The sequence below is a fragment of the Mustela lutreola genome, chromosome 8 (assembly GCF_030435805.1).
Source record: "Mustela lutreola isolate mMusLut2 chromosome 8, mMusLut2.pri, whole genome shotgun sequence".
NCBI classification, from domain to species: domain Eukaryota; kingdom Metazoa; phylum Chordata; class Mammalia; order Carnivora; family Mustelidae; genus Mustela; species Mustela lutreola.
This window is the reverse complement of record NC_081297.1, coordinates 56,298,241-56,325,206: the sequence shown is the minus strand read 5'-3', so window position 1 is coordinate 56,325,206 and position 26,966 is coordinate 56,298,241. Positions and strand designations below refer to the sequence as shown.

Below are 26,966 nucleotides of genomic sequence, written 5' to 3'. Positions count from 1 at the left end.
CCCCGCACCGTCCGGCCGCGCGCCTGCGGGCCAGCCTCCGGTCACGTGACGGCGGCCCAGGTGAGCAGCGCTTCCGGGGTCGGGAGCCTGCTTCGCCGCCGGCTCCGGCTTCCACTCCGTCGGGTGCGCGGGAGAGGGAGACTATGGCGTCCTCCTCTGTCCCGCCGGCCACCGTACCGGCGGCGACAGCGGCGCCGGGCCCGGGTTTCGGCTTCGCCTCCAAAACCAAGAAGAAGCATTTCGTGCAGCAGAAGGTGAAGGTGTTCCGGGCGGCCGACCCGCTGGTGGGCGTGTTCCTGTGGGGCGTAGCCCACTCGGTGAGACCCGGCACTAGCCTCCCCAGAAGCCCTGTCCGAGCTTGCTCTTGCTTCGCTGGGCGCTGCTCTTGCTCCTCCGGGCGTCCCTGTTTCCAGGCTCCCGCGTCCGGAGCCCCTTGCGCTGCCACTTTCCACCCCGCGGCTGTCCTGGTCCCTGCCCACCAAACCTCCGGTGTTCCCGGCGTATCTTCTCGCTCTAGACGTTGTTATTGTTTCTTTTTTGAAATGTAGACTTCTGTTTCCCCCTCCGCCCTCTCTTCCACCCCTCTAGTTCCTCCTTCTCCACCTGATTTCCAGCTCGCTGCCTCCTTCCTGCCAGGTCCGGCCTCTGCCGCAGGCCACGGAGACTGGCCGGGACCCGACTTCGCTTGGAAGGACATTAGTGGGAGTGGCTCTAAGGGGTTAGTGGTGGTGAGGTCTCCGGTGAGAGTTTATGTGTGGGAAGGGGAGGGGAGCAGAAACGGTAGTTGAATGAGGGGGATAGTTAGCTCACTTTTCTTTCTAGCAGCTGTCCTTGATTTTGGAACCTTGGCTTTGGGGGAAGCTCCAGGCTTTCCTGGACCTTCTAATCCTGCTTGTTCCGTCTTTCCCTTCCAGAGGTACAGCATTTCAGAGAAGCCATCCACCCTGAACCTCATTAAGACTTATGTATGGTATATGCCTTTGGTCTTAACTGCATTCCCATTGCTGGCTGGAGTGATGGTGTTTGGTGTGTGTGTGGTGTGTGTGGGGGGGTCATTTTTGACCAAAGAGATAGCTGAGCGGCTCTGGTCCTGAGGATGCTATGATGGTGAACTTTAGAAATAGGTAGAGGGTATGACCTGGGAATCAGGAGGAGGCCAAAGAGACCAGTACATCTCTTTTCCTTCACTCAGGTGAAGGAAGCACAGCCATTGCTCCTCTTCCCTCAGATTTGGAGTGGGAGGGATGCAGTGACCGTGAATGTAACAAGCAATATTTTATAAATCAGTTTCCTTGAATCGTTACAGTCATGGCAGGGTTGTAGAGATGGACGAGGATGAGGAAGAATACAATTTTTTGTCCCCTTAATATATGGGTTAGAATGCCGTTGGGGGGAGGGTCTGTATTTGTATTTGTGGTTCTGTGGACTGCTCCCACAGTATCCATGCTAAGGTGCTGGGTATGGACAACACTGATGGAGGTAGAGCTGCCTCTCATGTCAGTTTTCCGGGTGACCCTTCCATCCCTTTGGGAAGCTGAACAGGGAGGATTTTTCTTTGGTGAGGGTTGAGGAAGTTACATATGAGAGCTGCCTCAGCTTCCCTAGGTATATATACTTTAGCTTTAACACCCCACCTTGCAGCCAACCCACATTTACTTCAAGTGTCTAGAATGGAGAATTCCTTGAACATATGTCTTAGTGATGATTCAGCCCGCTTAACAGCAGGTGGCGAGGAGGGTGCATGAAGAACTATAGCTGAATTGTAGGCTGGGAATCTCAAGTGACATTCCCCCCCCCCCCTGGAGGAATATGTTCTGTCCTCCTTTTTTACTGAGAGTGAGAGGAGCACAATTTCACTGCAATCTGTGGGATTTAGGTTAAACTGCACTTCATAACTTCTGTTGAATGATCAAGTAAAGATAGGGAAGGCATCCATTTATTCAGTTAAGAAACACCTCAGTTAGTGGTGGTGAGGTCTCTGGTGAGACCTCAGGACCCCTTGTTCTGAATGCTAGCTTTGAACTTGAGAGACACAGACAGCTACAACTGGTCCTTGCCACCGAAGAGCTCACAGTGTAGATGGGGAACTTACATAAACTAGCCATTAGAGTCATATGATAAGTGTGCTGTTAGAGGTGGGTGAGCAGTACTGTGACAACGCTGAGGAGAAAACACATCTCTTCGGGATTTCTTCATACAGGAACTCCCTTGCCACCCAGAATTAGCAGATGGCTGATTCTGGGGGGGCCAAGCAGAGCATGTGTTGCTTGCATCCTTTGGGCCGTGGGTTGGCTTGGCTTCAGGAACAGATAGCTAATGAGCTCATATCCTCTGCCTACCTGCCTACATTCCCTTTGAAATCAGCTGCTCTTCTTTAACTTTACACCCAGGCAGGTGGGGACCTTCTCGAGAGACCTGGGTCAGGGTGGTCTGGAAGGCCTGGTCGTGTTTGTAAGGAGACACCTCCTGCAGGAGGTGGACATTTCATTCTTGCTGTGGACTCCTCGGAGTCCCATTAACTCTCTTGTCTACTTTATTTTTTTTTTTAAAGATTTATTTATTTATTTATTTGACAGAGAGATCACAAGTACGCAGAGAGGAAGGCAGAGAGAGAGGGGGAAGCAGGCTCCCCGCAGAGCAGAGAGCCTGATGTGGGGCTCGATGTGGGGCTTGATCCCAGGACCCTGGGATCATGACCTGAGCCGCAAGCAGATGCTTTAACCCACTGAGCCACCTAGGTGCCCCTCTTGTCTACTTTAAAAAAAAAAAAAAAAAAAAAAGTCTTTTGTTTTGTTTTTCAGGGAGCATGGAATTGCTTGTCTTGAGTGTTTTAAGTCTGCTGAAGATATTTTTTTTCTTTAGAACTTCTCACAGCTTTAAAAATAGCCCTGAGCTGCTCACAGGGTTTGCCTAATATAAAATGACTGTTGCGAGCATGAAGTTCCATGGGGGTGGAGTGTGAGGGCCTGGGTGTGGGGGCTGCTTACTTCAGTCCTTGCTGGGCAGCAGAAGAGGTCTGACCCATTCTCTCACCCCTGGCAAGTAGATGCATAATGGTGTTCTTAAAGGAATGAGGTTTGAGTTGCCATTCTCTGACTCTTACCCGACACAGTGTAGAAGTAGCTCTCTACACCCCTCCTCAGCTCCCTATTCTTGTTTTGGCTTATCAGATCAATGAGCTCAGCCAGGTGCCTCCCCCCGTGATGCTGCTGCCAGACGACTTTAAGGCTAGCTCCAAGATCAAGGTCAACAATCACCTTTTCCACAGGTATGTGGAGATCCCTGCTCTTCTCCTGTCAACCTTCTTAGAAGAAAGTAATACATAATTTTAAGAGTTAAGATTCAGTGAATTGAAGGTTTTAAATTTGGAAGACAATTTACAAGTTGTGTGTTCTAACCCCATTCCTGGTGCAGAAATTCAGCACCGTGCAAAGAAACCATTAAAATAACTTACTGTGCTCTGTACACCTTCATATATTTGTAATAGTTTGTTTCTAATCTAGCCTGGCAATACCATAGAGTAAGTACATTTAGATGGCCTTACCATTAATGTCTGATAGAGAGTCCCTGAAAGAAATATCTGAGTCTCCTAGGTGCTTCTGGTATCAGAAGATGCCATTCAAAACAGTGGCACCTATTGCTTATTTTAGGATGTCTCGAACTTGCCTCAGATTTGGGAAACAATGCTATTTACACGGGCATTAAATCCTGGTCCTACTTAAGCTACTTACCAGCTGTGTGTTTGAAGCAGGTCACTCAACCACCCCGAGCCCCAGTCTCCCTTACTATAAAATGGGAATGATATACCTTTAAAGGACTTCACAAGAGTTTTATGAGAATCAAATAAGGTAAATGTGTGAAAGTGCTCTATAAACTGTCAAAACCTACATAAATGTAATATTGTTAACTTTGTCTTCTTGCCTTGAAAACCCCTATTTCAGAGAAAATCTGCCTAGTCATTTCAAGTTCAAGGAGTATTGCCCCCAGGTCTTCAGGAACCTCCGTGATCGATTTGGCATTGATGACCAGGACTACCTGGTGAGAGTCCTTTTTGGGTGAGGGGAGTCCTTTCTCTCTGTCAGCCGGGGAATCCTTGGGCCAGTCATGTTTGGAGAAATGAGAGCTTTGGCGAGTCTGATTCTTTACCTGTTTGTGGTCACAGGCATCTTCAAAAATCGGATGAAAGCTGTTAACCCTGTCCTTGGAGAAACATGTAGCTACATTAAAATTTTTGCTTTCACTTTCATTCAGTCCAGATGAAGAACCCCTGCTCAATCTTTTATGCAAGGGTTTTATCCACTTTCAGACACAGTCACTTGGCCATTATCCTATGACTTGAATCTCCATACAAAGAGGAAAAGAGCCTCTGGCCTGTGTTGCAGGTGTCCCTCACCCGGAGTCCCCCGAGTGAAAGTGAAGGCAGTGATGGTCGCTTCCTCATCTCCTACGATCGAACTCTGGTCATCAAAGAAGTATCCAGTGAGGACATTGCTGACATGCATAGCAACCTCTCCAACTACCACCAGGTCAGGTGGCTCTCCAGCTTCACTCTTGCCCTCTCCTCTCTATTCATAGCTTAGCTGCTAGAGTAACTTCCTATCTGTTCTCCTCCCTACAACCCATATTGCTGCCCAAGAAGCACTTGACATCATGTTTTTTAAAACTAGGAATTTCAGAAAAAGCCTCTGCATACCTCTTTGTGTCTGACTAAATGGGATAAGGTAGTGTTCCTTCTCATTTGGTATTTACAATCTAGAACTGCTGTGGATTGTTACATAAAGGCACATGTAGAGTAAAGTATGAACTATAGACTGAGCCAGAATTAGGTGAAGTGTTAACACCAAATATACTGTCAGGAGCTAATGTGGTTTTGAGGAGGAAATCGGGATAAGTGCACAAATGGGGATAAACTGGAGGGGAGAAGCCATGATCAAATCCAGTCCAAAGTGGGGTCAGGGAGGCTCTTCTGTCTGATCAGATTAACTTGGAATGTGGAGTTTCTGGAATATTTTGGTGAGAAAAACACAACCTGAATATCTTCTTACTAAAAAAATATATCTCCCCAAGGTCAATGAGCAAGGAATAAATGAGACTCGAAAATGACTGGAAAAATGACTGGTTTATTCAACAAACACTGAATGTCCATTACCAGTAGGCCCTCCAGTGGGCAGCAGAGAAAGAGGTGGATGAGGAAGAGGCTCTGGAGGATCTCTCGGTCCAATGGCAGAGGGTAGGAGAGCAGCATTAGCACACAGCAGGGTGTGCGCAGTAGCAGGGGCGCGGATGGAGCGCTGTGGGGGTGCAGGGGAAGAGCGTCCTAACTTACCTGGGAAAGGGGTGCACTGGGAGGTTCATGGAGAGTTGTTGTTGTTATTTTATTTTATTTTTTCTTACAAATTGAGAGATTTATAGAGAGGGTATCATAGGAATTGATGCTTGAAAGACTGGTATGGACTCCTTAGGCAAGGTGGAAGACAGCATTCTAGGCAAAGGAAAGCTTGTAAAGGCACAGAGCTGTGAGAGAGGTATGTTATTTAGAAATAGCCCCACGACTGTATTTTCGAGATTGGGCTGGAGAGGGAGCTCCCGGAAGTGAAGAGTGAGCAGGCAGGAGGGAAGGAGAACATTCTTGTGAGCAAGGACCAAGGCTGGAGGAGCCCTGGCGGCCGAGATGCAGAGGAAGACCTGTGGGAGACTTGTGCGAGTTGAGGCCAAGGTGCCTCTAGATTCCTGCTTTGGGATAACTGGGTGTCCATTCATGAACATTGGGGAAGCAGAAAAAGAAACCAGTTTGGGGAGAAGGTAGTTGTGATTTACATACGTTGAACTTGGGGTTTCTGCAGTTCCTCCAGATACAAATGTCCCGTAAGTGGTTGGGGAATGGAGTTCAGGCAAGTAGAAGTGTAGGTTTGAGAGTCACGGGTGAATAGATAGTGATTAAAACCAGAAATATAGACTAGATTATTGGTGGGAAGTATGTGAAGAAGAAATGAAAAAAGCAAGGAGAGAGGAGAGCCTATAAGGGAGACTGAGTCACTGGATGCCCTTCTTTGTTCTGTGTGGGATTTGGGGAGAGAAGGGAGGAGACTTGGAAGAGTGGAATAAGTAAGCTCAGGGTGAAGAGAGTTCTAGGGAGAGACTGGTCAGGACTATCAAGTGCCCCCCAGTTGAAATACAGTAACTATAATGAATGCCCATAGGATTTGGTGACTGAGGGATTTGAGAAAGGGGGATGTAGATTTCAGAGGAAAAATAAGGGTCTGAATCTGATTTCACTGGTTTGAGGTGTGAAGGAGAGAAAGTGGATTGACTACTTTCCTGAGAAGGCTGGCTCTGGAGAGAAGTAGGCAGCAGTACTGAGGCAGCTGCATTGAAAGAGGAATCGTTTTTTAAGAATCCAAATTATAAGCCATCATGCAAACATTTTTACTATAGGAATCTAGCCCGCCAGGAAACATTAGTCTAGGTAAAATCATTTCATTGGTAAGCAGATGTAATTTCTAACCCCGGTTCTGTGACCACTTGTACTTAAAGAGGGTCTAGGGGTGCCTGGGGGCTCGGTTGGTTGAGCAGTGGATTCTTTTTTTTTTTTTTTTTTTAAATATTTTATTTATTTATTTGACAGACAGAGATCACGAGCAGGCAGAGAGAGAGGAGGAAACGGGCTCCCTGCTGAGCAGAGAGCCCGATGCGGGACTCAATTCAAGGCAGAGGCTTTAACTCACTGAGCCATCTAGGCGCCCCAAGCAGTGGATTCTTAATTTCAGCTCAGGGTCCTGGGATTGAGCCAGGCTCTGAACTCATCAGGGAGTCTGCTCATCCCTCTCCCTCTGCACCCTCCTTATGCTTGTGCTCCCTCCAAATAAAACCTTTGAAATTGAGAGACATTATACAGATGGAATAAATCAGAGTAGACAGGGGTTCAGAAACAGCCCTCTTTAACAAGTCCCCACCACTTTTTTTTTAAAAGATTGATTGATTGATTGATGTGAGGAAGAGAGAGGGAGAAGGAATGCAGAGATACATTTGGAGAGGGGGAGAAGGGCAGGGAGAGGAAGAGGGAAAGAATCCCAAGCGGATTCCACCCTCTGCGGGGCTTGATCTCGCAACTCTGAGATCATGACTCAAGTGGAAACCAGGAATCAGATGCTCAACTGACTGTGCCACCCAGATGTCCCCCTTCCCCCACCACTTTTGACCTGCTAACCTTTCTCCCTGAAGTTGTCTGGCCTACCCTGGAATGGTGGTATTTGCATTCCCCGCCCTGGGCTGTTGGGGCATTTAGGCCTCAGCTTCTCCGCATTCCTTCCTCCCTTCTACCCCAGTACATTGTGAAATGCCACGGCAGCACACTGCTGCCCCAGTTCCTGGGGATGTACCGGGTCAGCGTGGACAACGAGGACAGCTACATGCTCGTGATGCGTAACATGTTTAGCCACCGTCTTCCTGTGCATAGGAAGTATGACCTCAAGGTAAGGAGAGGTCAGCTAGAGCTGAGGGAGAGGCTCCTGCTGGCCCAAGAGTGGGGAAGGGCCTGGGAGGGCACTTAGTTCATTTCAAAGGAAAGAAGACTGGGTTTGAGTACTCATCTTTGGAGCTGGGTCCTAACTATTCTTTTAGCCACCTGTGCTGACTTGGTCTTTGGGTCTCTCCACAGGGCTCCCTAGTATCCCGAGAAGCCAGCGATAAGGAAAAGGTGATACTGATATTAAGTGATAGGGTGAGGGGTGAGGGAGGGCAGATGAAGGGATGTCCTTAGGATAGAGGTAGGAGTCACCAGCTATTTGTTCTTAATCTGAAACCACCGAAGGGAAGAGAGGTGTGGACTGGTGCTGAGGTAGGGGTCAGCTGCTGTCTCACTGGTGTGGGTTGTCCCATCTGGAAGGTTCGATGATGGTTGAAGATAACAGACTTCAAGAGAGAAATGCTTATCCTCTAGCTCTCACTCTGGGTTCTTGTATTCAAGCAGCTATTTTTACTTAAGGAGAAGAAAGAAAAGTCAGCAGGAGGGGTCTTGACTGAAAACCATAAGTAGAAGGTGGTGGGATGTGATGTGGGGTACCATGGCCGTGACTGAGTTTGGAGAAGCTGCTAGAACTGAGAGCAGCCTCTGGGGCAGTGTGGAGGCAGAGAGGGGCTGGAAGAGCTCTCACCCCTCAAGGCCACTGAGTTAGGCATAGAGCCCCAGAGAGAGCATTCTTTTCTCTGAGACCTTGGGGGAAGGGATGTGTTCCTAAGATGTCCCTTTACTTTCAGGTTAAAGAACTGCCCACCCTTAAGGATATGGATTTTCTCAACAAGAACCAGAAGGTTTATATTGGTGAAGAGGAGAAGAAAGTATTTCTGGAGAAGCTAAAGAGAGATGTGGAGGTGATGATCAGGGTGCTTGGGAAACAGGGTGTTCCTTTGGCTCCCCATTCCTAGTCTGAGGGAACTGCTCTCTTTCCCTTTATTCTTTGGGTTCTCTGCAGGTAGGGGAGTTGGGTATGGGACATGAAAAACCCTTAGAGGTGACCCATGGAGGGAGTGGCTAGAATCAGCTAAAAGGATGACCTCAGATACCAGGACATTGATGTACTAAAGGGCAGTGGTTCCCTTCCAACCCTCAATTTTTTTTTTTAAAGATTTTATTTATTTGACAGAGAGAGAAATCACAAGTAGACAGAGAGGCAGGCAGAGAGAGAGAGGGGAGAGGAAGCAGGCTCCCTGCGGAGCAGAGAGCCCGACGTGGGGCTCGATCCCAGGACCCTGGGATCATGACCCGAGCCGAAGGCAGGAAGCTTTAACCCACTGAGCCACCCAGGCACCCTTCCAACCCTCAATTTCATCCCTCCTTTCCCCAGGAGGGCCCCAGAAACTCAGGAGTGGAGGCGTAGGGTGGTGCTTGGGAGTGGGAAAGGAGGTCTGAGGGATCTGATTTGTCAGTGGGGTCTCAGTTCCTAGTGCAGCTGAAGATCATGGACTATAGCCTTCTGCTGGGCATCCACGACATCATTCGGGGCTCTGACCCAGAGGAGGAGGGGCCTGTACGGGAGGAGGAGTCGGAAGGGGATGGGGACTGTGGCCTGACAGGACCACCTGCTCTGGTGGGCTCCTATGGTACCTCCCCTGAGGGTATCGGCGGCTACATCCATTCTCATCGGCCCCTGGGCCCTGGAGAGTTTGAGTCCTTCATTGACGTCTACGCCATTCGGAGTGCTGAGGGTAAGAGAGATCATGGGAATATTAATGGTGGGGGGGAGCGAGGGTTGGCCATGGGGGACTGAAATCAGGGTGGTAGGAGAGAGGCTGGTTAGCTTTTCAAACCAGATCTGAATGGTTCTTGGGGGAAGGGAATTGGGACTGTACTTGCTCTTCATTGCTGGTTTCTGTCCCCAGGGGCCCCCCAGAAGGAGGTGTATTTCATGGGCCTCATCGACATCCTGACACAGTATGATGCCAAGAAGAAAGCAGCTCATGCAGCCAAAACTGTCAAGCATGGGGTGAGGGTTCCCCAAAGCCTTTGCTTTCCTGTCTTTTGACTCTTCGGGAACAGGGAGCCCTCTGTGCCAGAGCAGTGGGGTGGCAAAAGCACGAAGGGCTGGGTATGGAAGTGGTGTGTAGTGGAATGGGGGTGGGTGGGGTAGGGGGGTGATCTGACATGGTGTTCCATACCTCCTTTCACAGGCTGGGGCAGAGATCTCCACTGTCCATCCTGAGCAGTATGCTAAGCGATTCCTGGATTTTATTACCAACATCTTCGCTTAAGAGACTGCCTGACTCTGTGCTGACTGCTGCTTTTTGTTCAAGGTGGCAAGGTTCTGAGAGCCTTGGGGGAATTGTGGATATGCTGACCACTACTTCTTTTCCCCCTTTGTTAAATCCTAGCTATAGGCTCCCTGCATTCAGATCACTCCATCTTGTCGAGTAGGCTCTCCTGACCCTCAAAAATACATTATCCTGTCTCCCCCTGTCCGGTTTTCTTCCTTTTCTCCCTCCCTTCCAACCATTCTGCTTGCTTCATTAGAGTGTTACTGTTGACTCACTCCCAAGTGCCTTGATCTTTGTAAATGTCCTGTTGCTTCTAGAACATAGGAGGAGACAGGGGCAGGGGGTTACTTGCTGTCTTCAGGACCCGACTGCACGAATGGATCTGGCTTAGGCAGCTACTCCAGATGCGCTCTGCTGTGTGCAATGAACTGGGAGGGCCTGAATTTTGCTGATAACTTTACAGACCTCGCTGTGGCCTGCTTCCTTCCCAGTAGGCCCTGGGATGGAGGACCTCCAAGATACTACAGCTGTGGGTGCTGGCGTGCACACATGTGATGGGATATGACTCATCTTACACACTACTGGGGTGGGGAGGGGCGAACCGGCTGACACCTCACAGAGGTGGGACCCAGGAGGACACCTGAAATTATGCAGGGAATGGGAAAAGGTGCCTGTGAAGAACTGACTACTCTCCAATCTCTTCCCTCACCCTCCTTTCAGCCCCCACCCCTGTACTGGGCACAGGAGTCCAGAGATGGCCAAAGTGTTCAAGCCTGGGTGAAGACATTTGACTGTTGCTGCTCTCTACCAGGACCTCATACCCCTCCTGGGGCTGGAACCCTTCAGTGGGGGTGTGGGCAGTTTTGGAGGCTGGGATGATGGGCCAGGGTAAAAGGTTCATCCCAGTGCTAAATTTCCTCTCTTCATGTCTAGCCATCCCTGAGGTTTTATTCCCAGTGGAAGGGAATCTCTCTCCCTGGGTCATTTCTGGTCATCTCAAGAGGATGAAGGACTCAAGTGTGGGACCCTCCTCTCCTCTACTCCTTGGAGGTGTGCACCTAGCATACTGCCTTCCCAGGCCCTTCGCAGACCCTTTTTTCTAGTTGGATTTTGTTATTCTGTTCTTTTCTGTCTCATCTCTGCAACTGTGTCTCCCAGGGGACAGATGGACTTCTTTGTCATCTTCACTCTCCACCCCCAGAGAGGAGTCAGAGCCATAACTCAATCACCCAGCCCCCTCCAAAGAGTTGAAGTGCCATGTGGTAGTCTCAGAATGTAGATGACTCTGGTGACCCAGATAGTGTCCTCCCCATCCCCTGATGCCTTTGGGGCTAAGGCAACCATTCTTGCTACTCTCTATCCCCTCTATGGCTTCCACACTTTATTTTACTTTATTTTAACATAAAGATGAGCACTAGCAACTGGCCTTTGGGGATGCAAGGATTCTTTGTATCTAGGTGGACTGATCTGTCTCACAAGAAGTCATATAGTCATAGTCATAAAGGAGAATTCCTCTCTCCTCTCCATCTTTTGCTCCAAAGGAAATAACAAGAGGAGTCCACAGTTAAGGATTAGAGCCCCTATAATATCTTCCCATCAGGGGCCTGCTCATCTTTTTCATACCAACCGTCTACCTTTCCCCTGTTGAATGCAATAAAACTCCATGACACCAGCAGCTGTTGCTCTTTTGAAATTGGTTTTCTGACCATGTGGCTGATGTATCATGAGCAGTATGGTCTTTTTTGTTGCTTCTGTTTTCCTCTTTTTTGTTTTATTAATTAATAAAGATCTTGTGTATTTACTCCCACTGCTGTCACTATATAGGAAATAAGTTATTGAATCCACATTCCTTCATAGACATGCCTCCCCCCACCCCCTTTCTAAGGAGCCCTGTGCTTACGGGTGTGGAGACCAGATCTGACCTTTAAGATGTTGGACCCCTAATTAAGAATATGGGTTTCTAGATAGATAGCTGTGAACTTAAAAGGTTGTGAGGGGTGTGCATGGGAATGGAAAACTTACTCCCAGCTTTGTGGGAGTTCTGTTGGGGGGCCATGGAGAACAGCTGATGTGATGCTCCCCTTTCCCCCAGGGTTCTGGGCTTGGTCACACACCCATTCTGAGAGGTGACTGAACCTCTCAGAGCACACTGGCAGGAGCTAAAAGAAGGAACTGGGTGTTTCCCCAGGCTTCCTGGGAAAGATGTCTTCTGTCTGGAGAGCAGGAAGAGTACAGCAGGGTCCTGGGAAAGTGAAGAAAGAGACCAATCCTCCAGCCCAGAGTTGGGGGTAGTTGCCAGCCTGGGAGATCCAGTACTGTTTGGCCAGGAGGTCTTCTGGCTGGTGGAAAAACCTGGCATGATGTGGCCCCAGGGAAGTGAATTGGACTGGGGGCGGAGATTTCTCTGATGTGGGAAGCAGAACAGTGCAGAGCCACTTTTAATTTGAGTTTTTAACTCTATTGGAACCATAGACTTAATACCCCCAGCCCCCACCCCAAGGCGTTTTTTGAAAGATGCACTCACTTCCCACTTTGCAATAGCCTCAGTATCCCTGTTTGTGGAAACAAAAGTCAGAGGCACTTACCAATACCCATCTGGGAGCAGGTTGTGGGGGTCACAGAAGGTAACAATCTAGGAAAAGGCAAGCAAGGAGGGAAGGGATTGAAATAGTTTAGTTCTGGGGTACGTTTATTTTTTAGAACCAGTGCTTTTCTTACTATGACTCTTCTTCCCATCCCAAATTATTCCTCAAAGGTCCTTCTAGCAATAGCATAAGGATCACAAAAAAATTGTCCCCTTCCCCACCTACCTAAACCGACACTCCTCGCCCACCCATCCACCACCAGCTTGCAGAAGCTGCCACGCAGCTGGCTGGAAAAGCAAAGGGAGAGGGCCCCTCCCGGGAGGGGGAAGCGAAAAGGGTGGCGTCTCTAAGAGATTTAACCTCCTACCCTCGGTTCCACACGCCACCCCCTCCCTCCAAAGACTGGGACGGCGCCTCCATTTTTGTTTTGGGGCGGAAGGGCAGGGGCTCGTGGATGGAAGGGGGTCAAGGGAAACGGTGATTATCACCTGTACGGGGCAACGGGTACCGTTCTTCTACCCTTTCTCTCAATCTGCACCCCCCTCTGCAAACTGCCCCCCCACCTTCTCGGGGTCTCCCCCCCCCTTGTTGCTAAGGCCCAGACCGTCATCCCAGCAACAGCCTCAGTCATGTGACCGGCAATGGCGGCGCTGACGGGAGGTAGGTGAGCCCGGCGCCCCCCACACCCACCGCGCGCCCCCCGGACCCCGCTCGTACCCCCCGCGCGCCCTCCCTGCACCCCTGCGCCCCCTCCTCCGCCTCCTTACCCGCGCGCGGCGCCGGGGACCCCCTCCACGCCTGGGCGATTCTCTTCCTATCACCCTCCTGCCTTGGCCTCCATTTGGGGGTTCTGGGGACCGCGATCGGCCGACATGCACCCCAGTGGTGGGGCTCTGGGGGCTCCGGCGAGAGGGGGACGTGGGGATTGGCTCTGGATCTTGCAGGAGGTCATGGGGGATGGGGTGGGGCTGACTCAGTTGATGCCCCCAGAGACCCTCGCCCTTGCCGGCTGCCCCCGTCTGGCCTCTGTCTGGAGAGAGGGACTGGCCCGGTGTCCGGCCTGGGTTGCCCCAGAGGAATCAGAGACCCAGCATAAGCTGTGGCCCCGCCTACCTCTTCTGTGCCAGCAGGACTTGAGGCTAAGGACATCTAGGTCCTGGGTTCCCTCTGATCGAGAGGGGGTGTTCCACCTTGGATAGAGGGAATGAGCTGAGGTTCTAGGATTTCGTTTCACTTTCTGAATCTAGAGGTGCATCTGGCCTTGAGGGGACTATTATGGAGGCACAAACAGAGAGCCGCTCCCCTTTGGATCAGTCAAGGAATTGAGGTCACACTAATGGCCCCTCTTTCTATTTGAGCTACATTTGGAGGTGTTGTAGGTATAGCTCTATAGCTGAACATGGTAAGATTCAGGGGAAACAGAAGTCTCCTCCAGCTGAGCCCCTGCTGAGCCCCACCCCTCCCTAAATGCAGACTGACTTGCTGACAGGCTTACTGCTTGCTCCTGGGCAGGGTTTAAAAGGTGACCGGAAGTTATTTAGGGGCTGCGGCCACTTTGTTCGCATTCCCAACAGACTTCAGCAGAAGGGACTGGGTTAGCTCTCAAAGAAAGCTCCCTAGAAATAGGGGCTGAATTATTTGGGAATATGGGGTAGGGTGAGGAGTTGGGGATCAGAGGGAACAGTCTTACTCATGTGATCTGAGGGAGGTGGCTAGAAAGACCTCCATCTGTGTGGGCTTTTCCCTTCCTGACTTCTCGTATCTGTCCCCTAGGCTTTCTTGAGAGCCTCAGAGCTGGGGAAGAAAAGAGAAAAGTTAGCATGTTGAAGTTCCCTCCTTAGCAACTTGGGAGAGGCTGGGGAGGCAGTTCTCCAGAAGAGGAGAGGAAATGGAAGAGTTTTTGTTTTGTTTTTGGCCTGCTGGTGGAGTCGGGGTGAGGCAGATATGGTAACATTTCTCATCAGGAGCTTCTACTCTCTATTCTCCCCCTTCCCCCTAGCCCTGGTCAGCTGAGTGTGGAACTAGAGGGATTTCTGCTGCTCTCGTTGTCCATGGGCTTTCCAGGTATCTGCCTCCCAAGGGAAACTCAGCTTTCCCCTTTAAATTGGTTTCCTCCATTCCGTGTGCCAAGTAATCCCATTCCCAGTAATTTACACCCAGGTTCCCAGTCTTCTGTTACACGGGCTGCTGAGCTGGGGCATGTGGGAAGGGGGTACGGGTTTCTCACTTTCCCTCCTTTTCCTTTCCACCCACCAGGTCACACAACCTACAAGTAGGGAGCAGGGACAGTGAGAGAGAGCCTGCATGCCAATTCTAAGCTCTTCAGGATCAAAGTGAGCAAAAGTTCTCCCTTCCCTTTAAAGAAGCCAGTTTTCACCCAGAGGGAGGAGGGCGGGATGGTTTCTGTGATCTTGGGAGGAGTGTAAAGAGAACCAAGACTGGTGCTTGCCTCAGATGATGATAGTAATAAAGTTATAGAAACTTTCTTGCTCTTCGGTGGGTGCTGGGTTTTGAAAGATAAGAGGAGACAGAAAATGAGCTTGGGGAGGAGTTGGGGGTTGGACTTTAAGATAGTAGAGGTAATAGAGGGTTGGAAAGGAACCTGAAGTAGGAGGCACTGGTTTTGTCAAATGGGGACCCCCCACCCTGAGTCCCTTTCACCCTGGGGGCAGTGTCGTTCGTCCTGTCCAGAATGGCAGCCTGTGGAGGCACCTGCAAGAACAAAGTGACCGTCTCCAAGCCTGTGTGGGACTTCCTGAGCAAGGAGACCCCAGCCCGGCTGGCCCGGCTTCGGGAGGAGCACCGTGTGTCAATCCTCATAGATGGCGAGACCTCTGACATCTATGTCCTCCAGCTTTCCCCGCAGGGCCCTCCTCCGGCCCCTCCCAATGGGCTCTACCTGGCCCGGAAGGCTCTCAAGGGGCTGCTAAAAGAGGCCGAGAAAGAGCTGAAGAAAGCTCAGAGGCAGGGCGAGCTTATGGGCTGCCTGGCTTTGGGGGGTGGTGGGGAGCACCCTGAGTTGCATCGCCCAGGGCCCCCCCCTCCCCCTCTGCGAGCAGCCCCCCTTCTGCCCCCCGGGGCTCGGGGGCTTCCTCCCCCTCCTCCTCCCCTCCCCCCTCCCCTTCCTCCCCGCCTTCGGGAGGAGGCTGAAGAACAGGAGAGCACCTGTCCCATCTGTCTGGGGGAGATCCAGAACGCCAAGACATTGGAGAAGTGCCGGCACTCATTCTGTGAGGGCTGCATCACCCGGGCCCTGCAGGTGAAAAAGGCCTGTCCCATGTGTGGCCGCTTCTATGGGCAGCTGGTGGGAAATCAGCCGCAGAATGGGCGGATGCTGGTCTCTAAGGACGCCACACTCCTACTGCCCAGCTATGAGAAGTACGGCACCATCGTCATCCAGTACGTCTTCCCGCCCGGTGTCCAGGGGGTAAGAAGACCTACGGCCTGCCTTTGCCCTCTGGTTTCCTCCACTTTGGCCCCCGCACCCCTGCCCCACCCCGAGTGTGTTCTCCGATCTAGGGAAACTGGGTGAACGGGAGTGTGTTTGTTAGACAAGAGGGAGTCTTGCTGTCTCCCAGTATACCCTCCCACTCAGGGCCCCCGAGCTAGGAGGTGCCCTTCAGGCCCAGCTTTTCTGTCCCAGACTCCAAAGTACACGGGAATATCAGGTATGAGAGAAAGGAATTGCATACTATTTCCGTGGTGAACTTGGATGTCGACAACTATTCTGGGCAGCGGTGAGGTCTGTGGAGGGGGTGGCCCGGGGGCAGGCAGGCATAGCAGGAAGGGATCCGACCCTCCTCACAGAGCACTAAATGTTACTTCGGTCCAGACTGATGAGAGGAAAGCCTTGATGACAGTGGAAGGTTAAAACAGGAGAGGTCAGGGGCCTATCCAGTGTCTTCCTGCTCGATGAAGCAAGAGTAATTTTCGGTCCTGGTTTGCAGAGGGCTGGGGAAGCTCTGACGAAGAGTAATGGGAAAGTGGGACAGGTTAGGCAGGCCAAGAAACACTGGGAGCGTTTTCAGGTGAAGAAGGGAAGGCTGGAAGATAGGTTATTCTCAGTCTTCACGCTTCTGCTGAGTTATCTGGTGAGTAAGGACCAGCTACTTTCTATCACTTTTAAGAATCCATTCGCTGCGGCATTGAGGCTTGAAGGATTGAGGCAGCAGAAAAAACTTCTTTAATTGTAAGGATTTTGTCCAAAAGCAGGCTCCTGCTGTCCAAACCCTTCAAAGAAGCCTCTCCTTCCTTGAGAGGCCGTCAGCCTATTGCTGCCCCATCAGCATCCTCGAGGGGTGCGCAGACAGCTGGCCAGCGGGACCCTCCATGGGCATCATGGGCCTTCAGATGCCCAGCTGCTCACTGTCCTCTCTGCTTCCCCCTCCTCCCAGGCTGAACACCCAAACCCAGGAGTTCGGTATCCTGGCACCACAAGGGTGGCCTACCTCCCGGACTGCCCTGAGGGCAACAAGGTGCTGACCCTGTTCCGCAAAGCATTTGACCAGCGTCTCACCTTCACTATTGGCACGTCCATGACCACAGGGAGACCGAATGTCATCACCTGGAACGACATCCACCACAAGACCAGCTGCACAGGGGGACCCCAGCTGTGCGACCCTCCTTCATTTCCTTTCCCTTGGCCCCTCCCCTTCTCTCCATTTCCAATATTCCCCTCTCTCTGTGGGAACTTCCTCACTGCAGAGGACCACCCCCAAACTATTCAACCGCCTCTTCCATCCCAGTTTCTCTACATTCAGCCTGGTCCAGTATGCCAGTATGCTCAGCTTAACCTACAAAAATAAGGAGAACTGGGCTAAGTTATCTCCCGTTTGGATATCCTTAGAGGAGGTGGGGAGGGGCTGGAATGGGGCACCCAGAATGAAGGTGAGCTTGAGGCTAATAAGGAGTAAGCTGCAACAGCTAATCCTTCATTCCTTTTTGCTCCCAGGTTTGGGTACCCGGACCCCACCTACCTGACCCGGGTGCAAGAAGAGCTGAGAGCCAAGGGTATCACAGATGACTGAAGGACATCCCCTTTGCCAAGCCCTTGTCTTTCTCCATAGGACCCAGCGGAAGCCTCTGTTCTCCTCTCTCCCTCTGCCCCCCACACCACACAAACAGGGGATCAGTCTGACAGGAGAAGGAGTTCAGAGAGGGAGGGGGCAATCCCTTCCCCTGTCCCCCACAGGCCGAGCGCTTCAGTGCAGTGAGCCACTCCCTTCTGGCAGAGGGATCTCCCAGGCTCTTCTCCCCTCCTCCCCCTGTACATACTCCTAATTTCCCTACCCCCTCCATTGCCCTTGGCTTTTTCTGGTATGTGCTGTGCTCCAGTGACTAAGCTGAGAAAGGACCTAGGTGGGGAAGGAGGGTCTCTTGAGCCCCTGCCCCCACAGACTGCTCCACTGCTGAACTTCGCTGTAGGGGAGGAGGAATGGGGCCGAGGTGTGCCCCCGAGAAGCCGGCCTCGTGTGTTCTTCAGAAACAGTCCCCCTTCTACCTTAACCTTGTCCTTTCTCTCCTGTGTCTCCCTCTCTGTCCGTCTGTCTCCCGCTCTTCTCTGCCCCCTATAAGGAGCCTCCTTACCCTGTTCTGGAATCGCCGCCAGACTGTAGCTTTTAATTTAATACAAATAAAGTAAAATATGCAACTCTCTCTGCCACACCCGCTCTGTTCTGTGGACCAGGGTGGGGGTGGGGTGGGGAGCGGAACCTGCTGAGAAGGGGAAGGGGGTGGCGATCGGGGAAATCCCTGTGTGTCTCCCCTGTCTCGGCCTTCAGAGTGCCTGGGGAAACGGCACGATTTAGTGGGCTCCTGACGCATCCACGTCGGGATCGGGATTAAGAGAGGTTTGTTTGTTATTGAACTTTGGTTGTAGAGAAAGCAAAAACCCTACCCCTTTGAGAAGTTTGGCTGGGGTGGGAGTGGGGGCGGAGCCGGGCAGGGGGCGGATTCGACAGCAGCAACTCCCCGGACGCGAGCAGGCCTCGAGCCCCCAAGCTTCCGTGCCCCCTCAGCCCTGAAACTTGGAGCAGGGTAGGGGTCCAGCATGAAGCCCCCGGACCGCCCCGCCCCTGGCCGTACGGACCGGATACTGGGGGTCATGGGGGGCACGCTGCGCGCTTGCGCCCTCCCCGGGCAGGAGTGGGTAAGAAAGAGGGACCACGGTGAGGTTGGGAATCTTTAGGGGGCTTCAGGTGGTCTGCACCCTACAACTCAATTTACCAGTAAATAGGAATAGGACAGTCGCAGGATTCCATGAGTTCCAAAAGAGGGCCAAGGCCCTGGTCTGGGTGAACCCGTCCCTCCAACCCAGCCTAGGCGACCCTTTCACAACAATGTGGATTTGACAGGAGAAGAAGGAGAAGCGGGAGGTCAAGGCTGGGCGTGGAGTGTGGTTTCCTTACCACCAGTCTTTCCCCACAGCCCCCGAAGGGAAGCCCCCTAGAGCCAGGAGGGACCGAGACAGAGTCTGACTGTATCGAAGGGGACCAGAAAGGGGAGCGCGAACGTGAGGTCCTCGCCTGGGTTCCGCTGCCGGGTAAGACGCTGGAGGTGGGGTGGGGCACGGTTTGCCCTCCTGCGCAAAGTGGCAAATTCAAATAACGCTGCTCTTATTAGCATAAAGGCTTGCATCTAATCTGCATGAGACCCATTTAATTGCCAAGACCTCCACGCTTCTCGCCCTCTAATGCGCTGTGTGTACCCCACATCAGCCGGCCCTGAGCCCCCACAGGCGGAGTGTCCCCGCGCCCCACCCCTGGCTCCTCGCCAGCCCGGGCTCCCGGACTTCGCCTTAATTGGTGATTAGCCTCAGCTGGAGTCCTGGGGCCTGGAGGAAAGAAGGGTCTGGCGAGAGAGGGCGGCACCTGGGCTGTGTTCCCCACAGAGCTCCCCATTCATGCGTCCCCAAAGGGTAGGGGGCTTGTCTAACCCTGCGCGGCTAGGGACAGTCCCAGCCCCCAGGACGTCTTCGCACAGGCCCGGGCCCATCCGTCCGCACCCTTCCCCATTGCAGAGGCGGAGGGGCGACCTGGGCAGATCCCGCCCCCGACCCCAGCGCTCCGCAGTCGGGAGCTCGAGAGGCAGTAGGGAGGGGAACCCGGGGCGGGGATCCTAGGCTGGAGAGGAGAGGCGGAGGCGGTGGGGACGTGGAGTGGGAACGTGGTGGTGCCTGGGGGAGGAGGATTGGGGCTGGAGCCGGCACAGGCTGAAGGGGGGAAACCAGAGAGAGAGGGCGGAGCTGGGCCGCAGAGGCCCCTCCCCGCGGCGGCACCGCGGCCGGGCCTGTTATTCGGCTCGCCGTTCGGCCGGGACCCGCGCAGCGCCAGTGACTCGGGGAGTCGGCCCCCGCCTCCTCCCTGCCCGGGCCTAGAACCACCCCAAACCCGAGAGGCCAGAGACGGAGCTGGAGCGGCTGCCGCATCCCGGTCCAGCTTCCCCCACCATCCCTCCCCGCCCCGCTGGACATCTGGACCCTGGGCCCCGCACCGACTGGGTTCCGGAAACCCTCCCCGCCCAGCTCGGCTGCCCGGCCTCGCGCCGCCCGCTCTGCGGAGCCCCCAGGCCTCCCCCAGACCAGACTTCCGCCTACCCCTGGACGCCCCTTTCCAGTTCCCTCTCTCCCCTCCTCCCCCAGCCTGGAGCGGGGTAGGAGGGAGGGGGGGTGTGCGCCCTGCGCCGTCCCCGCCCCGCCCCCCGTGATTCCCCCTGCATGGCCGGCCCGGGTGGGGGGTGCGGGGGGGCCCGGGCGCCATGCGGGGGGGGCACAAGGGGGGTCGCTGTGCCTGTCCCCACGTGATTCGAAAAGTGCTGGCAAAATGCGGCTGCTGCTTCGCCCGGGGGGGTCGTGGTGAGTGCGAGGTCGCAAGGGCCCAGCGTTGAGTGGGGGGCGGGCTGTTGGTTCAGGGCCTCAGACAGACCTGGTCCTAGGGATTCAGAGGTTGGAGACTTGTACCTGTGTTTTCCAGGAAAGTGACTTAGTAGATCTCCAAGATCCCTTCTGCCTCCAAATTTTTAATCAGTTCAAGTTAAGGAAATTGGGGAAGGGGCAGCAAACTCTTCTCTCCATCTTGTAGTCAACTGGGTTCTGAGAAAAACCCATCCACAATCCCCCTGGGCCTACAACCAATCTTTCTTAAATCCTTTTGCTGAGAATCTACTAAGGATCTGAAGAGGGCCAGAGAGGAGGAATGAGGATGAGGGTCTACCTGGGGCTTTATGACAAATCTCTAATCCTCTGTTCCTGACCCAGGGCAAAGATAGCCCTAATGAGTTCTCCTCACTTGCCTCCCCCCTCCCAGTTGGGTTTGTGCATGTTTTGGGGAGATGGGCTGCAGAAGTCTTTTCTTTTTATAGTGATTACAGCAATTGGTGCAGGAGGGGTCTGGGGGTGGCAGATGGCCTTTCAGCTCTCCCCCCCCCACCTTCTCAGGGAATGGTCTGTGCCCATTGGAAGGGGGTGGCTTGTAGGAGAGCAGATGGCCACCCCCAGCTTCCCCTGTCTGCCCAGATGCCTGCCCAACCATATCTGTGGCGTGCTCTGGATATGGGGGAGCATCCACATGAAACTGGAGGTTCCAAGCTTTGGGAGCCCAGGTGTTTACTGTCCTCCCTCCCAAGGATGCCCAGGTGCAATTTTCTATCCTGGCCAAATCAAATGAGGATGACAAGAGAGTGGGCCCTGGGGGAGGGCTCAGCATTATGAAGAAGAGCCTCTGGGAGCTCCCTAGAGCCCTGAATCTAGAGCTGGAGTAATAGCTATGGCCCCTTTTCTTCCCCCACTCCCCATTAGAGTCCTATTCCATTGCTGGCAGTGAGGGGAGTATCTCAGCTTCAGCTGCTTCGGGTCTGGCTGCCCCCTCTGGCCCCAGCTCTGGCCTCAGCTCTGGCCCCTGTTCCCCGGGCCCCCCAGGGCCAGTCAGTGGCCTGAGAAGATGGTTGGATCATTCCAAACATTGTCTCAGTGTGGAAACTGAGGCAGACGGTGGCCAGGCTGGACCATATGAGGTGAGCAAGGGGCACCACAAAAGCATGTAGGACAATCCATGAAGGACACTGGGAGAGAGGGCAGGTTGGGGGCCACTGGTTGCTGGGGAGACACAGCCCATGACCTCTGACACTTGACCTCTGGCTCCCAGAACTGGATGCTGGAACCAGCTCTCACCACAGGAGAGGAGCTTCCAGAACTCACCCTGCTGACCACATTGTTGGAGGGTCCTGGAGATAAGACACAGGTATGAAGAAACGGGTCTGTATGGCTTCCCAAAAGCATCCATGTGCTGACTCTAGGATGTTCTGTCCTTCCAGCCACCTGAGGAGGAAACTCTGTCCCAAGCCCCTGAGAGTGAGGAGGAACAGAAGAAGAAGGCTCTGGAAAGGAGTATGTAAGTGTCCCCATACACTCCCCCACCTTTGCCCCCCCCCCAACCATTGTGCAACTTCCAGAGAACTGTCCCTCACATTTTATTTATTTGTTTGTTAGAGATTATTTATTTATTTATTTATTTGACAGACAGAGATCACAAGTAGGCAGAGAGGCAGGCAGAGAGAAAGAGAGAGGAGGAGGAGGAAGCAGGCTCCCTGCTGAGCAGAGAGCCTGATGTGGGGCTTGATTCCAGGACCCTAGGATCATGACCTGGGCGGAAGGCAGAGGCTTTAACCCACTGAGCCACCAAGGCGCCCCTGTCCCTCACATTTTAGATTTGATACTTGGAATTTCTGGGCGCCTGGGTGACTCAGTGGGTTGGGCTGCTGCCTTTGGCTCATGTCATGATCTCAGGGTCCTGGGATTGAGTCCCGCATGGGGCTCTCTGCTCAGCAGGGAGCCTGCTTCCCATCCTCTCTCTCTGCCTGCCTCTCTGCCTACTTGTGATCTCTCGCTGTCAAATAAATAAATTTAAAAAAAAAATCTTTAAAAAAAAATACTTGGAATTTCCTCTGAGGTTGGCTATGGTAATAAGGGGCTTCTAGTCCAGGAAAGAGGTAGTGGCTAAACCAAGGATGTGCACTCCTGCTCTCTTCCCAGGTATGTCTTGAGTGAACTGGTAGAGACAGAGAAAATGTACGTGGAGGACTTGGGGCAGATTGTGGAGGTAGCTCCCTTTTCTCTCCCCAGCCCTAAGCCCAGCCCTTTTCCTATGCTCAAGGCTAATTTTAGGGGATGCCTTAGTGCTCCTGTGTCCCACCTTCCCAGTCCCCTCTACATCCTGAACTTCTTGGGGGTGGGGGTTCCCCCCGTAAAGGCTGGCCCCCCCACACTCATGCTCCCACCCCACCCGTCTCATAGGGTTACATGGCCACCATGGCTGCTCAGGGGGTCCCGGAGAGTCTTCGAGGCCGTGACAGGATTGTGTTCGGGAACGTTCAGCAAATCTATGAGTGGCATCGAGAGTGAGTGGTGGATCCCGGAAAGCGAGGTGGAAGGGCATACCTCTGTTGTCTCTGTAACCTAGCCATGGGCCTGCAGTCTCCTGAGCAACGGTCTGGAGTGGCTTAATGGCCCAGCTAGGGTAGACAGCTCTCAGTTAAGTTGGGTGGGGGTATTTGACCAGCCTTTTCTTCACCAACCCCTCCAGCTATTTCCTGGAGGAGCTACAGCGGTGTTTGAATGATCCTGATTGGCTGGCTCAGCTCTTCATCAAACATGTGAGGCTTAAGGGGGCGGCCTGGAAGGAGGGGGGCTCGGGAGTGGGTCGGGGCTCCCCAGACGTATTCTCTCGCCTCACCCGTCCTGTTCTCCTTAAACTTGACCCCTGTTAGGAGCGCCGGCTGCATATGTACGTGGTGTACTGTCAGAATAAGCCCAAGTCAGAGCATGTGGTATCAGAATTTGGGGACAGCTACTTTGAGGTCAGTGGCTGAGGTACCTTGGGGGAAAGGGGACAGAATCATCAGGCTCTCCATACTTCGTAACTACCCTGTCCTTGTCGCCAGGAGCTCCGGCAGCAGCTAGGGCATCGCCTGCAGCTCAGCGACCTGCTCATCAAACCAGTGCAGAGGATCATGAAATACCAGCTACTGCTCAAGGTCAGGACCACCTATTTCCTGAGGGTTCCGCTGGCTGGGACAGCCCTTGCTTGTCTTGTTCCTCTCCCCAGCGTTCCTAAGGCTCCCCCCAGACTTCCTGGGCACCTTCATCTGTCCTGAGTATTTCTTTTCTACATCTTAGGATTTTCTCAAATATTATAGTAGAGCTGGAATGGATACAGAAGAGCTGGAGGTGAGGACTTCCATCTCTGCTAGGACACACACCACCTACTCCTTATTTTTTTGGTCTCCTGGGATACCCCAGCAACTTGGGTGGTGTTGAGCTGTCTGGTTTTTAGGGGGAGGCTGGTTGAGAGTTGAAACATGCTCTGAAGAGGCCTCTTTCTCCACAATGACAATGCTCCTCTCTTCATCTGTGACCCAGCAAGCTGTGGAGGTCATGTGCTTTGTACCCAAGCGCTGCAATGACATGATGACCCTGGGGAGACTTCGGGGCTTTGAGGTATGGGGATAGAACAGGCAATTGGAGGCCCAATGCTCTTTGGCCCCAGTCTGAGTACTTGGGAGGTCCTCATGGGGGACCTCTCCCTCCCCTGAGACCGACTCCACGGTTGTTGGGAGAATCAGAGGAAGTCCCTTTTCTCTCTCTCTCTCTTTTTTTTTTTTTTTTCTTCTCAAAATCACTACCCTTTGGTTCTAGGGCAAATTGACTGCTCAGGGGAAGCTCTTGGGCCAGGACACATTCTGGGTCACAGAGCCCGAGGCTGGGGGGCTGCTGTCCTCCCGGGGTCGAGAGCGACGTGTCTTCCTTTTCGAGCAAATTGTCATCTTCAGTGAGGCCCTGGGAGGGGGAGTCCGAGGAGGATCACAGGCTGGATACGTGTACAAGAGCAGCATCAAGGTGGGGAGAAGGCCACAAGGGAGGGGTCTGGCTGGGATGCGGTGAGGCCTCTGAGAGAACACCTGGCTCCTGGATTTGTTGGAGGGGATGGGAACCAGAGACAGCCTAAAGAATCTGGGGGCTCTCTCTTACTTGCCAATCTAGGTGAGCTGCCTAGGACTGGAGGGGAACCTCCAAGGTGACCCTTGCCGCTTTGCGCTGACCTCCAGAGGGCCAGAGGGTGGGATCCAGCGCTATGTCCTGCAGAGTGCAGACCCCGCAGTGAGTCAGGCCTGGATCAAGCAAGTGGCGCAGATCCTGGAAAGCCAGCGGGACTTTCTCAATGGTGAAGCTCTTACCCTCCCTCCTTGACATGCTCCTTCAGCCCTTTGACCTCCCAAATCCCTCTCTGCCCAAAATTTAGTCCCTGTCCTCTTGACCCCAGCTTCTCCCCCCCTCCCCAGCAATTTACAATGGCTGACAGTTCTTGGGAAGAGGGCAAAGTGAGAGGATGGTCTGTGTAGAGCCTTTAGGGAAAGAACCTGTTGTAACCCTCCTCCTGTTCCTCTCCTTGCCCCAGCATTGCAGTCACCCATTGAGTATCAGAGACGAGAGAGCCAGACCAACAGCCTGGGGCGGCCAGGAGGCCTTGGGGTGGGGAGTCCTGGGAGAATTCGGCCTGGAGACCGGGCCCAGGTCAGCACACATACACCCATCAATGGCTCTCTCCCCTCCCTGCTGCTGTTGCCCAAAGGGGAAGTGGCCAGAGCCCCCCTGCCTCTGGACACACAGGTATGAGGAACGGAGTCCCCTGTTATAGGGGCAGAATGGGGAGGGCCTCTTTTATTCTGGGATCCCTAAATCCCCTTCCCTATACCATTCCTTTCTTCTACCGCATGCCTTTTTTCTGCCCTTTCCTACTTCCCTACTCTTACCTTACCCCCTCCAGTTTAATCTTGGGAGAAACTGATGGTTTTAGATGATCTAAGATGGCTAGCAAGAGGAGGTGGCTTAGCTAGGGGCATACACTGAAAAGAAAGGAGTGAGGGTGGATTCCTAGACTTTTTTCCTCCTCTGACATGAATCTTTCTTCAGGCCCACAGTGACATCCCCCGAGCCCCTCATGACTCTCCTCCAGCTCCACCAATTCCAGACACCCCTCCCTGCCAAGCCAGACTTGCCAAGCTGGATGAAGATGAGCTCTAAGTGGTGAAGGCCTGGGGTGGTGCTGACCCAGCCACCCTATTTCCTGAGAACTTCAGGGCAGTCCTTCTGGCACCACTTTTGAATTCCTTCTTGATGTGCCTGGAGGGGGCAGCGAGGCTGGGAGTGGTGTTGACTTGGCACAGGATACCTAGACTCAAAAAGACTTCTTTCTGCTTAAGGAACATGGGTTCCTTCAGCTCCCACCCCTATGCATGCGTCACGGGTCCCCCCCCAAAGAAGGATATGTGGGTGGGTGGGTGGGAGGGCTGGGGCAGGGGCCAGGTAAAAATGATAGGTTTTGATTTTGATTTTTTTTCCAGTTTTCTGAGATTAAAGGTTTTGTGATATCACTAAGGCTGCTGTCTTGGCAGAGGGAAGGGGAAGAGGAGTGAAGTGATGGGGAGAAATCCGCTGGGCCTGTGGATGGTCTGGTGAGAGGAGGACACAGGGTGGAAGACAAAAGGTGTCGCTGTTTTTGTCCCTCACCTGCAGCTGCGCCATCTGGCAGTCTGGACCTGGAGCTTGGGAAACCCTAGATCCGTGATATATCCTCCTCTTTCCCAGGCTGCTTTCTCTGCCATCTGGCCTCCATTCTAGACTCCACTGGAAAGCCCAGTGTAGTGTGACTTCCCACCATTCCCCCAACATCCAGATTCTAAAGGACTAAATGCCCAAGTACCTTTCCTTCTGAGGCCTCCATGCTCAGCTGAGTGGGAAGGGAGATGTGGAGAGGATGCTGGGGTCTGTGGCCCTCTTTGGCCCTGGATCTCCTTCTTTTTGCAGTTTGCGAGGTCACAAGGCATATCCGTAGTGAGCAGGAAGGGAGTCTTCTTCAAGTACAGACCCAAGAGTGGACAGCTCAAAGGGGTCTTCATCCCTCCCAATTTCTGGGATAGCCCCTGGGATGGAGAAAGCCAAACATGCAGAGTTCCGTATCCAGACACCCTGTCCTGGGTCCTTGGGCATCGGTGTATCCACCCTGTCCACTTGTCCCCTGGGCTTGGTCACGTGTACTTGGGCTTCCTCAGCAGACAATAGGCTGCTGGTGTGGGAGGGTGAGGAGGAGCTGGAGCCTCCCTGTGGGCCTGAGGTCCCTCTGGCCGACAATGGGGGGAGGGACCTCTTAAGGGGGGGGACAGGACGTACAGCCCAGATAAGACTTCTGGGGAACAATAGGAGGAATTGAAGAGGGGAGACCCACCCTCACTATACCCCACACCCAGGGCTTTGGGGTCAGGGACTGGGGACCAGAGGGTGATGGGGAGGGATGCCAAGTATTCTTGTAAATGGAGGAGGGGATGGGGAAAATAGCAGGATGCTGGAGCTCAGGACTTTTGTATCTCTTGAGGGACCACAGAGGTTCATGAGGTGGGTGCATGACCCTTTTGAACTTAATTTAACCACAAATGTGTTTTTGAGTGCCAACTTTGTAAAATAGCACTTGAATGTAATAAATGGCACTTCAAGTTCTTTTTGTTGTTGTTGTTTTGTTTTGTTTTTTGGCTTTTAAGAAGCAAAATCAAAATTTGCTCTCAGTTCAGTATTTCCCCTCTGAG

At 53.0% G+C, this 26,966-nt stretch overlaps 3 protein-coding genes and 1 long non-coding RNA gene across 10 annotated transcripts; 3 read left to right on the top strand and 1 right to left on the bottom strand.

Moving 5' to 3' along the window:
* Positions 1 to 17: 17 nt before the first annotated feature.
* On the top strand, positions 18 to 11,557 carry PIP4K2C (phosphatidylinositol-5-phosphate 4-kinase type 2 gamma). The gene is made up of 10 exons (XM_059184818.1): positions 18 to 317; positions 3,171 to 3,268; positions 3,942 to 4,038; positions 4,383 to 4,526; positions 7,326 to 7,472; positions 7,658 to 7,696; positions 8,257 to 8,370; positions 8,937 to 9,204; positions 9,379 to 9,482; positions 9,667 to 11,557. The coding sequence occupies exons 1-10, from the start codon at positions 144 to 146 to the stop codon at positions 9,745 to 9,747; spliced, it is 1,266 nt and encodes a 421-aa protein (XP_059040801.1). The 5' UTR covers positions 18 to 143; the 3' UTR covers positions 9,748 to 11,557.
* A 1,029-nt stretch (positions 11,558 to 12,586) lies between these two features.
* On the top strand, positions 12,587 to 17,990 carry DTX3 (deltex E3 ubiquitin ligase 3). 6 transcript variants are annotated; one of them, XM_059184823.1, is made up of 6 exons: positions 12,620 to 12,995; positions 14,335 to 14,399; positions 14,592 to 14,668; positions 15,027 to 15,762; positions 16,730 to 16,947; positions 17,287 to 17,990. In XM_059184823.1, the coding sequence occupies exons 3-6, from the start codon at positions 14,640 to 14,642 to the stop codon at positions 17,360 to 17,362; spliced, it is 1,059 nt and encodes a 352-aa protein (XP_059040806.1). In that variant the 5' UTR covers positions 12,620 to 12,995; positions 14,335 to 14,399; positions 14,592 to 14,639; the 3' UTR covers positions 17,363 to 17,990. The 6 variants fall into 6 exon arrangements, with proteins under 6 accessions (XP_059040803.1, XP_059040802.1, XP_059040804.1 ...); XM_059184825.1 differs by having other exon boundaries at positions 12,629 to 12,995; positions 15,008 to 15,762; XM_059184819.1 differs by having other exon boundaries at positions 12,589 to 12,995; positions 16,730 to 17,990.
* On the bottom strand, positions 17,612 to 26,407 carry LOC131838551 (uncharacterized). Its single transcript, XR_009356645.1, has 2 exons — positions 26,090 to 26,407; positions 17,612 to 21,675 (listed from the first exon to the last, which is right to left on the bottom strand). It is a non-coding gene; the product is annotated as an uncharacterized LOC131838551 (long non-coding RNA).
* ARHGEF25 (Rho guanine nucleotide exchange factor 25) lies at positions 18,343 to 25,681 on the top strand. Of its 2 annotated transcripts, XM_059184811.1 has the most exons (16): positions 18,343 to 18,483; positions 18,762 to 18,876; positions 21,130 to 21,344; positions 21,476 to 21,571; positions 21,645 to 21,721; positions 22,363 to 22,429; positions 22,624 to 22,727; positions 22,913 to 22,982; positions 23,097 to 23,186; positions 23,271 to 23,363; positions 23,506 to 23,556; positions 23,749 to 23,826; positions 24,025 to 24,225; positions 24,370 to 24,550; positions 24,785 to 24,996; positions 25,300 to 25,681. In XM_059184811.1, exons 1-16 carry the CDS (start codon positions 18,385 to 18,387, stop codon positions 25,408 to 25,410), a joined length of 1,860 nt encoding a protein of 619 aa, XP_059040794.1. In that variant the 5' UTR covers positions 18,343 to 18,384; the 3' UTR covers positions 25,411 to 25,681. The 2 variants fall into 2 exon arrangements, with proteins under 2 accessions (XP_059040794.1, XP_059040795.1); XM_059184812.1 differs by lacking the exons at positions 18,343 to 18,483; positions 18,762 to 18,876 and adding an exon at positions 20,071 to 20,187.
* Positions 26,408 to 26,966: the final 559 nt, after the last annotated feature.